At 38.4% G+C, this 12498-nt stretch overlaps 1 protein-coding gene across 1 annotated transcript in view; it reads left to right on the top strand.

Annotated features, from left to right (window-relative positions):
- CNKSR3 (CNKSR family member 3) overlaps positions 1-11086 on the top strand; it is a 101217-nt gene extending 90131 nt beyond the window's left edge. The window contains exons 10-13 of the mRNA XM_081941090.1: positions 3267-3385; positions 5903-6111; positions 8439-8528; positions 9857-11086. Of these exons, the coding sequence (XP_081797216.1) occupies positions 3267-3385; positions 5903-6111; positions 8439-8528; positions 9857-10155 (717 nt within the window). The 3' untranslated portion in view covers positions 10156-11086. The remainder of the gene's footprint in view (positions 1-3266; positions 3386-5902; positions 6112-8438; positions 8529-9856) is intronic.
- The last annotated feature ends 1412 nt before the right edge of the window (positions 11087-12498 follow it).

The raw sequence follows: 12498 nt of genomic DNA, 5'->3' as shown, positions 1-12498 counted from the left end.
AGGACAGTAAAAGCAACTATGAACACTGCTGCTTTCACTGCTACTATCTTCCACCCTCCCTTCCTCCTTCCCTTCCTTCCTGCCTCCCTTCCAGTTTCCTCCTTCCTCTTTCCTCCTGCCTGCCTGCCTTCTTTCCCTCCTGCTTATCTATGCTTCCTTCCTTCCTTGCACCTCCCTCCCTTCTGCCTGCCTGCCTTCTTTCCTCTTTCCCTATCCTCCTATCCTTCCTTTCTCCCTCCCTCCTTCCCTGCCTCCCTTCCAGTTCCATCCTTCCCTCCTTCCTTTTTTTAATTAACTTTTAGTCGGGAGTCCGGGGAGAGGAGAGACGGCTCATCCATTCTCTCCTCCTCTCACCCACACCCCGCTGTCTAAAGCGCTTCCTTTCGCCCGCCCGAGCTCTTCCGCGGGCGAAAGAAAGTGTTTTAGTCGGGTGTCTGGGAGAGGAGAGACGGCTCATCCATTCTCTCCTCCTCTCGCCCACACCCCGCTGAGTAGCGCTCCGTGATCCTTTTCTGTGCGCCTGGTGTTTAGATAGATAGCCGGATGTTTAAAACGCCAGGTGCACAGAAAAGCAGCTGCTTTTGGGGCGAAGCGCTCCGCGATCCTTTTCTGTGCGCCTGGCGTTTAAAACATCCGGCTATCTATCTAAACGCCAGGCGCACAGAAAAGGATAGCGGAGCGCTTCGCCCCAACAGCAGCTGCTTTTCTGTGCGCCTGGCGTTTAAAACATCCGCCTATCTATCTAAACGCCAGGCGCACAGAAAAGGATCGCGGAGCACTTCGCCCCAACAGCAGCTGCTTTTCTGTGCGCCTGGCGTTTAAAACATCCGGCTATCTATCTAAACGGCTGCTGTTGGGGCGAAGCGCTCCGCGATCCTTTTCTGTGCGCCTGGCGTTTAGATAGATAGCCGGATGTTTTAAACGCCAGGCGCACAGAAAAGCAGCTGCTTTTGGGGCAAAGCGCTCCGTGATCCTTTTCTGTGCACCTGGCGTATATCGCCTGGCGTATATCGGCGTATAACACGCATACATCATTTGCCCCCTATTTTTCGGGGGGAAAAGTGCGTGTTATACGCCGATAAATACGGTACTCTTTTTTCGGTGATCCATTTAACCATGCAAAATAAGCACTAGATAGAGTCCTTGTTGAATTGTTATTTTTCATACTTCTACTGGTTGAAGTTGTTTGATATCCAGTGATCTTCGTTTTAAAAAAACAAAAACAAAAAGATAGCTTCTAAGAACATGAAAAATTAGGATGTCAGAAACTAAGATTTTAGATTAGCTGTGATTCTTATATTCCAGTTTCCCGTATTCAGTTTTGGGGATTGGTTTTTTTAAATCTTTTAATCATCGGCATTTGACTCTGTGATCTTTCATCTACATACATTCCTGCAGGAAGGATTGTCTTGCATAAGACAATTTTGAATTGCTTACATCTCTTTTCCCCTATTTCCTTTGGAACTACTTAAAACGTTCCAACTTTGAAAATGAAAGGGGAAAAAAAGAGTCAACTCTAATGATAGAACACTCAAAGGTGTATACTTGGTTCTTATAGATTATAATGGGATGTGGAAATGAAGCAGTCTCTGCGATTGAAACATTTTAGAGCATCATTAGCTCATAATAAAAATTTTCAATTAAACTAAAGGTGATTTTTTTCCTTTCAATTAAATTAAGATGATTTTTTAAAAAACACGTTTTAAAAAAATCACTATAAAAACACGATATAGTAAATACAAATCAACTCAGTCAAATTAGCTCAAAACGTAGTAAATACATATTAATTTTAAGATAACTCAAGCAAAAATAGTTCCCTTAGATAAGATGAGGTATTTATTTACTTAATGTGATTGTCCGTTTTAAACAAATCTGGGTGGCTAATAATTTTTTTTTAAAAAAGCAAGAAAATCAACAAAAAATACAAAATCTCCAATAGAGAGCCTGTGAAAAGGTCTGAAATGTACTGAGATATATTAGTATCATTAGTATAATTAGTAGCAAGTGTGTGTGTATGTTTATAAATAAATCTAAAACAAATTTAATAATTGGTAGGTCATAACGACTGATTTTATCAAAATAGTTTTTCAGCCTTTTTAAAAAAATTAAATGAATTTGTGAAGTCTCCTTTTATAGTAATCTTATTTTACTGCACAAAAGAAATTAAAAAATAGGGAAGAATATTTTTTTCCCTTGACTCCCAGAACATTCTTAACTGGGGTGGATATCTAAAAGGCTATTTGAGCTGAATTGTTTATACTCCTTTGCAAAAGTTGAATTCAGGAAATAACTGTGGATAGTTGGAGAGTAGAAAAATTGTGACCAAATATTGCATTTGTCAAAGATTAATCTTTATAGCCTCTCTGAATTATGCTATTATGCCGAATTATGCTGTTCCCCCTTGAAGTGCCAATTGCTGATATTAGCAAAACTGGAGGCATTGTCTAACCTGGGAGGGAAAAGGGGTGGGGAAGATATGGGGATTAAAATCTTTTCAAAGAGAATTTCTTTGGGGTCTAAGCAGATAATGGCAAGGGAAGGGTGAATTCAATATCTCTAAGAAAGAATCCACTGAGGAAAGCAGTGTGCCTTAAAAATTTAAAAACAGTATCTTGGGTTTTTTTACAATATTAATTCATGCTATATAAGTGGAACAAAATATATACTCTTTTGCAAGTTATTTAGGATCTGAACCATATGTAGGGGAAATACAATCTAACTGAATTACCCTATGAGATTAATCACTTGAATGCTTGAGGAGGTTTGGGGAAAGATCACATTGGGAAATGGCTTCCAGGTTGATGAACAATCTTAAACCTTCCATAGATAGCATCTGTCTCTAGCAGGGTAAAACCTGAACTTCTGCCCAATGTTTAATTCTTAATTTGTGCCTAATGTTTTAAAGCAATTCTGTATTCCTAAAACTGCTTCTGTACTTCTGTTTGGCTTAAAGCCTTTGGCCAAACCTAAGTCCAACATGATAGAACACAAAAAATGAAAGGCACCTTTGTGGGGGACAGAGTATTTATTTTAAAAACATTGTGCATGTCCTTATTGTCATCAATCCTAGGTAGTTAGCATATGATAAAATTCCAAGAATAATTATCCTAAAATAAAGTATTTAAAGAAATCATTGTTTCCAGTTTCCGGTGAATCAGATAAAAATAGGGAATGGAGAATAAAGTAAGCATATGGTAGAGAAACTGGCCTGACTACATTTTGTAGTTTTAAAATGACTTAAGAACTGTTGTATCTTCTCCCTGTAGACCAGCCTACACCCAACTCAATCATCAGAAAACACCAAGGAGACATCACTAAAGAAAGAGAAACCAGCCATTCTGGATCTTTACATACCTCCACCGCCAGCTGTTCCCTACGCACCTCGGTATGCCAACAGCTACATATTACTTAAAAGAGCCGCTCATTATTATCTGGCTATTTTGCATTCATTCTCCAGATGAATTACTTCGTTGTAATCAGGATTTACTTTGTATTTCATAGAGTTTTGAACTCTTAAATGTACCGCAGTGTTATTTTCTGTTGGCTGAAAAAAATCTTTGTCGATAGAATTATATAGCACAGGTTTTTGCTACAAAAAGAAATTACTAGAAAAAATTTAGTAGAAGATGTATAATTTGGTTAGGGGTAGTGCTTGGCAAAACTCCTACATTTTGTCCATTATGTATCTCTGCTTCCTAAAAAGTTCCGGTCTAGCACTAGAAGTTTTTATTTCTCTTTTCTAAATGGTTGTGCCTCTAAATCAGGGGTCCCTAAACTTGGCAACTTTAAGACTTATGGACTTTAATTCCCAGATTTTTCCAGCCAGCATAGCTAGCTGGAGAATTCTGGGAGTTGAAGTCCACAAGTCTTAATTAAAGTTGCCAAGTTTGAAGACCTCTGCTCTAAATCTTTTGAATCCAAGTTGATGTGCTGAAATAACTTTAAGCAGCTGAAATGACTTAAAGTTGCTTCATTTAGGCTCAAAGGACGTGATCATTCGCAGTGGCCTGACTGCAGTAGATTTTTAGCGGAGGCCACATTTATTTATACTCAAATAAAAAAAGCATGTGCAAATAAAAAGAGATGCAAATGTCTGTGCATCTCTTCACTCGTAAATGTTTTAAATAGTTTACGTTTAGACCTAATGTTGGTTTTGCTTTTCAGAATGAAGAAAAAAGCAGGAAGGGCATTCTTGGGGCATGTCAGAAAGTCAAGATGTGAGCATGATTGCAAAGAGATGGTGTAGTGGAATGTGTAGATGACCTTGAGGAACAAGGGGGAAGAAGTCTTGCCTAGGAAATAATCAGACAAGAGAAGGAGGAGCCCCCAGTGACTTAATGGTCAGAGAAACACTTAGGGAGAGCCCAGTCTAATGGATCAAACAGTTAAAAGTGGCAGTGGGTAGTTTTTACTTTTAGACTTGCTGGATTCTCTTAATGTAGCCTTACAATAAAGTAGAATTAAATCATCAGGGTGTGTTTCCTGTCTAGTTTACTGGGAAGACTGTCAGAAGGTCCCACTTCTATTCTGGGGGTGGAGTTTTGATCACACGGGTGCCTGCCATCTTGACTTACCCACCTTCCAGATACCTCTGAGATACAGAATGCTGTATGCTAAGACTGTGAATTGGAAGCCAAAGTAGCCATGCCAAAGTCACTAAAAGTGCAAAAGGATAATTGTCTTCTGATGTTAGTGTGGAGACTTACATTAAGCACCATATTCATGCACAATGCTTGTAACATGGTAAAGCTTCCATTGGAATCTTTTGCTTTAGATAAATAAATCTACATGTTGAAAACTCCATTCAGATTCTACTTTTCGGAGATTTGCCAAAACATTTCTGTCACATGAGTGGGAGGGTGAGAGGTCTAGTTCAATCATTTATGTCCCCAGAAGCAAATTGTTCTTTAAGTATTGTTTTACTCTGCATATGGATATTCTCACCTGGATATTCAGCAATAACTTAAAATAAATGTAAGATGTCAGAATCAATCTTATGGAGTAGTTCTATGACATCTCTAAATGATTTGTTGAAGCTTCATTCTTTCCAGCTTTTGATAACAAATCGTTCTGTCTTTCCTTTTCAACTTTTTATTTATTACTTGAATTTGCTAGCTTGGGATGTCATGTTAATTGGTTTTGAATACTGGTTTTTTTACATATTGTAAAAGGAAAAAGTAAGCCACCTTGAAGATACTGTCAGGTTCCAAGTAATGCATCCATCACAAATAGAACTCTGAGGGATACTGATGGAAAAGTGCACAGCATTTCTTCCTATAAAAAGAACAAAGGGTTGTTTTTTTAAAAAAAAGAAAATCCTTGTAATACTTGACAGGAGTACTAACCAGAAATTCCCTTGTTTTTAAAAAAATCTTATATAACATTAATAGAACTCTAAAGGAAGGTAAAAATTGAGTTCTTCTGCTGGGTATAAATTAGGAAATGATACATAGGTGTGCTCATTGTGTAATTTATTGAAAATTATGAGTCAGGTCTCTTGCATGATTTATTGAGTTGCTGCCAATATTAGGGAAGAACAATTGAATTGCAGAATACTTAGGCCATTCTTCTGATCGCAGAGATTTATTCAGCCGCCTGTCTGAGTACTATGTGATAATATCTTGAGTTAACTTTAAACATGCTGTTGCTTGCACCGTAAAAGCTTGGGACTTTATAAAGAAAACAGAAAAGAAGAAAATTTAATTCTGGGGCTGTACCACATTTTCTATTTTTCCCTGCAACTTGCAAAATTGCAGCAGGCATATGAACTCCGAGTTCCTTTTGTTTTCCTTCTGTGTTTACTCTTTTCACTATCTCTCAGGTGGCAACTGAATAGCCTTAGAATTGTTCAGAGTTTCAGGCCCTTTGTTTATGTTGCTAATTAAATCTCATATCTTTTCAGGGACGAGAAAGGGAACTTCATTTATGGAGGAGGCAATAAATCTAGACAGCCTCTCCCTGGTTCTAAAGGTGCAGAATCTCCCAATTCTTTCCTTGATCAGGAATGTAGAAGACGAAGGTTTACTCTGATAGATTCTGATCCATTGCCTACCTATCCCAGAGAAATGAATATTCCACTTGCAAAGATGAGGGAGAAAACTCCATCTTATGGTGAGAAAACTGTGAGCCTATATGTGGTTTTTTTTTCTTCCGAGGGTTTAACCCCCACCTTTAAAAAAAAGCTTTTAAAAAACTCTTCCTTTTTAGAAGACTCAAACATAGAGAATCTATAACTGATGGAAATACTGTATTATGAAAAATTATGAAAAATACTTAAAAGGTTTTTAAAACATACCATATTTTTCAGACTATAAGACGCATTGGACTATAAGACCTAAATTTACAGGAGGAAAACAAGAAAAAAATAGTTTTTGGTCTCCGTGTGTCGCATTTTCACCCTCCCTGGCCCCCCAGAAGCACTCGGCAGTGCTCTGCATGGCCCATTTTTGCCAAAAACGTTTTTGGACTGCAGAATGCCTCTGGGGGACTGGGAAGGCAAAAACACAATGCACAGAGGGCTTAGGAGTCTAAAAAAAGGGCCCATTTTTTGAGGAAACAGGCCAGTTTTTGGCAAAAATGGGATTTGCAGAACATTGCAGAGTGCTTTTGGGGGTCGGGGAGGGGGAAAAAGCGATGTGTGGAGGGTTCTGGAGGCCAAAAGTACCCGTATTCAGTCTATAAGATGCACCTAAATTTTGCCAAAAATTTTTGTATACCCATTTACCTTTCCCCATATATGTGTAAAAACCAATAAAAAAAATTTGGAAAAAAAAAGATGCACCTAAATTTTCACCCACTTTTAAGGGGGGAGGGAGATGCATCATAATCTGAAAAATATGGTAAGCTCTGCTATGTATCTGCAGTTTATAACTTTTCATTTGCAGTCTTATACTCACTGATATAGGAACAATTCCCATTGAACCTACTAAGCTGTTTCTGAGTAGACCTGCAAAATCATGTGTTGCTGAAATTTAACTCAGAATAATTAGTTCCATTCTCACTCTTTGCCCAAGAGACAAAAGTAGAGGATCAGTTAAGGTGGTCCATCTCAGGTGCCTGGATCCTTTAACAGCAATAGCCCTTAGACTTATATACCGCTTCACGATGCTTTACAGCCCGCTCTAAGTGGTTTACAGAGTCGGCATATTGCCCCCAACAATCTGGGTCCTCATTTTACTGACCTTGGAAGACAGTCAGTTGTGCCACACAAGTCCAGGAAAATGGAAATAGAGTGGAATGAGTGGCTTACCAAGGAATTGTGAGAAACAGAACAACCGCAGGGAGACATGCGGTAATGGTGGCAAAAGGTGAAGAATGAAAGTAATTGAATACAAGTGCATGCCCCTATTTCGGTCTACGCTGTGGTGATAAGAATGGTGAAAGTCACACTTCTCCACACTTATTGCATGCATAGAAATTCATGTTTAAGCCTAACTAAAGAAATTCAGGGAAAAGAAGAATCAGAATTCTACCAGATATGGGATAAATGGTACAGGTGGATGGAGGAAAGAAACAAGAATCAATGAAGGAATGTAACAAAACTCAAAAATAATAGTTATGAGTAAAATAAGAAAGTTAAGAATGGTGAAACCCAAATGAAATACAATTGAATGGGAAATAATATAAGGTGAGCGCTATCGATTGATAATTGCTACTAGAAAGAACAGGAAGCTCCTGTTTGTATTGCATTGTGTAAATGTGTTGTACGTCTAAGTTTTGTGTGTGTGTATTTTACATGTTTGTTAATAAAATTGAAAAAAAAATTCATGTTTAAGGTCAGCTGCTCCCTGTTGGACAAGAATAGACTGGAGAACTCTCCTGCAGACTGCTCTGATATATTAACTAGATTTTTCATGGGATAAATGCATGGGATTTTTCAGATCTGGGAATTATTTCAAGCTGTGGTGCTTGAGGGACTGGGTAGGCATAATGACTTTTAACGTATTTTTATGATGTTATTTGCTGTAGGCTAACTAGGATAGCATACAAATTAATGTAATAAACTAAAAAATAATTATCAGTTCATCAGCTAGATTATTAATGATTAGTAAATCAACCTCTGAATTTTGTTAACTTAAATAAACTTCCCATATACTGAAATAGTCTAGCTTTAGATATTAGGAAGTAAAGAGGTCTTGCTTGTGAGAATCCAGTGGTCTCTTGATGGGAGCTGCTGGCCTTAGATGAACTTGTTTAAAGTTGTCTTCTCACAATAATTGCCATCACACAGATCTCATGGAGGAGAGTACATGTAACTCAGGGTTGAAGTGCTGGGTTCTTGTTACCATCAAGGCAAAAATATCCCCCTCTTACATTGATGATGTTACCTAGCCTGGTAATTAAATGTCTGCAATAAAACAACCAAGCTGAAAAAGCACCAAGAACCTACACATAACTTAATAGTATCTTTGTAGTAACACTATCTGTGATTTTTTTAGGAAAGCCTCGCCCATTGTCTATGCCTGCTGATGGAAATTGGTCGGGAGCTGCAGAATCTTTCTCTAAGCCGCGAGCGATGGGGAGAAAAGGTAAGGAACTTGTTGACATTCAGTGGCTTTTCCCAATGAGGATGTCTATTCATGGTCCACGTTGCAATTTAATGTTACATTTCCCTCTGTGCGTTTGCCAAGCAAAGAGAAACAGGCATCATATTTATTTAATCAGATAGCCTCCCTGGGGTCAGCAAACTAGACATTGTTTTGGCAAATGTCAAAGCAATATTTGACTCTTAGTTTATGTTATGTTAATCTAACAGGAGAGGTGCTTTCGATGATACTTCATACTCCAGATATTAATGTAATAACCTGTTATTATACTGAGAGTAAAAGTGCACAACCCTGGCTGCCTGTGGCTCCCGAAAGCCCTGGGTGTATGCATCAGACATCTCTAGAAATGCTTACCAAATTTTAATTTTTAATGCGATGGATTGAGGAAATTTTGAAATGCTTGATTGGAGAGTAATCACATCAAGACCTATGTTTAATTTTAATGAGGCGTAAATGAAATCACAATACAGTTTGATGTCACCCATATTGAGGCCCTTAGCCTAGCAGGAATTGTGGACTTTTGCACAAACACTGGTTTTAATGTCTCATTTGAGATGAATACCGAGTCGGGACATTCCATTGTTGCTAAAATAATATTTAAAATGCTCACAGCTAGCAAATCTTAAGTTCTAGGCCGAAATAGGAAAACATCTGTCTCCTAGAGCCTTTTCAGGGCATTGGCGTTTGCAAGGAATGTGTGTATATATTGGTGTGTGTCAAGTCCAAAACATGCACCGTGGTTCAGAAAGTGTGACTTGCATGGTTGCAGCAAACATTAGGATGCAAGTGTATATCATTACATCATTGTATCTGTGTCAGAGTTTGAAGCAATCTCAGTTTGCTGTGTTTCAAAAGCTTGCTTAGAAGGAAAAGGCATGGAGATAGCAGAAGTGGTAAATGAGAAAGTTCCAACAGAAAGACTGAGGAAATAAACACTTTCCTTGCAATTCATGTGTTTCAATTTGTCCCTTACTAAGTTTATTTTATTTCCTAAAGGAAACACCAATGGAATTTTAAGAATGAATGTATTTATGTATAGTTTATTAATTCCTAAAGTAGAAACTTTACTCATTAACTTAAATTTGGGCTGGTGCTGTTCCCGATGATTAAGATTCAGGTTTTAGCGGATTAAGAAAAGGAATGTTAGTATAAAAAAAAAATGTGGAGGCCAGTTCAGATTATATTCCTTCTGCACAGCAGACAGAGAAAGTCATTTTTATCTTGTCTGCTGCATAATATTAAAAGCTACTTAGTCTTTGCAGGCTTTTTGAATGCGAATTCTTATAAGACTTTTCCACTTGGTTTTCCAGCTGAAAACGCCCTCTGCCGATACTTCAGCAATGAAAGAATCCCACCCATTATTGAAGAAAACTCCCCTTTGCAACATCCGTTTCCCAGACCAGTGGCGGAAAAACAGTTAGTAAAAGGCGCCGACTACATCAGGGGTAGCAGGTGTTTTGTTAACGTGGATCTCCACAACAGTTCAACCATCCCTTTCCAGGAGGATGTTGCTAAAAGGCCGCCCGTGACCACGTCCACGAAATCTTCCTCCACAGAACCCTCTTTGCTGGTTAGCTGGATCACAAGGTTGAGGTTATTGACTCATTGAGTAGTTTGAATGGAAAGTGGCTGAATGTCTCACCAAGTGCCTTCTTTTATTCTCCAGTCAGAGGGATCTCTATTTCCTAAAGAGATATTTAGTGACTAAGTCTTTTATTCCCCTCCCCCTCCTTCAGAGAATCCTTTTTCCCTTATGTTGCTATCTCACTGGTGGAACTGGGGGAGAGGGGAGTTATTGGAGAGGCAGAGGAGATCTCAAGATGTTTAAAAAACAACAACACCTGCCTATGAAGAGAACTTCCACGTAGACCTCCAGAGAATTCAGTCCAGGTTGAGAACTTCAGGAGTCACTGCTAATGTGAAATCAATGGATTCTGGGCAGAAGCAGACTCTGCTTTGGCCTAAGGTCAGATGGCCTTTCATTTGCTCAGATGCTATGCAGCTACTCATATGTGGAGGTTTTGTAGCACTGAGATAAAAACCTCTAAGCTCCAACTCTGACCAAGGAAGAGGAAAGAGAAGGTGTCATTCTGCTTCAAAACTATGCAACTTGCAAGTGCCTGTGGAAACCACAGCTCCAAGGGAAGAGAAGCTTTCTTCAGTCATTCTGCTTCACCACAAATATCACTATTTTGGGTACAATCCCAATTATTAAAACCTCAGTGCCGTTTTGAGTTATCCTTGCCTTAACTGCTGCAGTCTTGATCCCCTTGACATAGATTGTTACCACATGTCACGGATATGCCCTTTTAGTGACAATGGTAAAAACTAAAGGAATATATATTTTCTTGTGGAAAAATTAAAAAAAAGACTGAATAGCTATTAACCAAAGTGGTGTTTTAAAACCCTGCAGACTTCTGGAGAATCCTGGTGGGTCAAGGTTGAACTGGTTTGATGTTGTTTGTGTTATAAAGATTGAGTTCTGATAAATGACAATGTTGTTAAAACAGTTTGCTATGTTAAAACACTGGTAGACAAAATTGTGTCTGTCCCAATTATTTCCGTAGCATTGGGTTGGAATGGAAGCCATTTATGGAAGAAAGTAATTGCAAAACCACTAAGAATGTGTTGTTTATAGTTTCACAAAGAGCTTTCATTTTTAAAATAATTTAAAAATGACATTGTGCTGTATTTTTCTGTTAAAGTTTATTTATTTGGATTTAGAGGTCATTCAGTATTTATTTATTCCCTTAGTTACTAATGAGTACGAACCAGTGGTGGGCTTCCATTTTTTTAAACTACCAGTTCGCTCGTGTGTGCTCACACATGTGCGAGATGCTTCTGTGCATGCGCAGATGCGTCTGGGCAGGTGGGTGGAGCCTCCTACCACTGCCAATACCAGTTTGCCCAATCCGGGCCGAACCGGCAGAAACCCATCTCTGGTACGAACCTATTGGTACCTTATCTCACTTAATTAACTCATTTAGATGATTTCTGGACAGCTGTGAAAGTGCCATTGTTATTAGATTTGTCATGGTCATTTACTCCAAAAAACCTCTTTTGGGGTATACTATTTGCAATGAAAAAGAAAAATGTAGATTTTACATTGCTTTCAAATATTGGATTAACTTCCACAGAGGTTCATGACAAATTTATCAACTAAAAATGTTAATTTTGAAACTAATAAGGCTTTTTTTTAACATTTGGAAAATAGGCCTCACATTATCTATGAAGCCAAAGCAATTTAGATTCTATACAAACTGCTAACTGGAGCTGGTCAACATAATATGCCTTGTAGGTAAGAGCCAAAAATGAGAAGGCAATATTGCTTTCACACCCAACCTGATAGTGGCATCAGTTCAATAAACTCCAGTAATGCCGGAGTCATCGTGCCTTATTTTGTTTGTGTTCCCATTATATCAAAAATATTTACAAGTAGTCCTTGACTTACAACAGTTCATTTAGTGACTGTTCAAAGTCACTAAACGGCCCTGAAAAAGCAACTTATGGCTGTCCCAAATTGCTTCTTGAAGAACAAGAAGCAACTGGAGTTTCTGGTTTTTCTTTGAAGACATTTCACTTCTCATCCAAGAAGCTTCTTCAGCTCTGACTAAATGATGGGCAATGGAAAGATTCCATTCCAGCACCTTTGGGACAACCATGACCTGGATGACTGAGAATCTCCATAGACATGTCACTTATGGCCATATTTCACACTTATGACCGTTGTTGTATCCCCATGGTCATGTGATCAAAATTCAGACACTTGGCAATTGATTCATATCTATGACGGTCACAGTATCTTGGGATCATGTACCTTTTGTAAGTTTCTGGCAAGCAAAGTCAAATGGGGAAGCCAGATTCACTTAACAACTGACGACTGTTACTAACTTAACAACTGCAGTCATCCGTTTAACAAATCGTGGCAAGAAAAGTCATAAAATAGGGCAAA

This window comes from Natrix helvetica, assembly GCF_964273705.1.
Source record: "Natrix helvetica genome assembly, chromosome: 2".
Taxonomy (NCBI): domain Eukaryota; kingdom Metazoa; phylum Chordata; class Lepidosauria; order Squamata; family Natricidae; genus Natrix; species Natrix helvetica.
The sequence above is the reverse complement of the archived record's forward strand: the minus strand, read 5'-3'. Positions and strand labels throughout refer to the sequence as shown.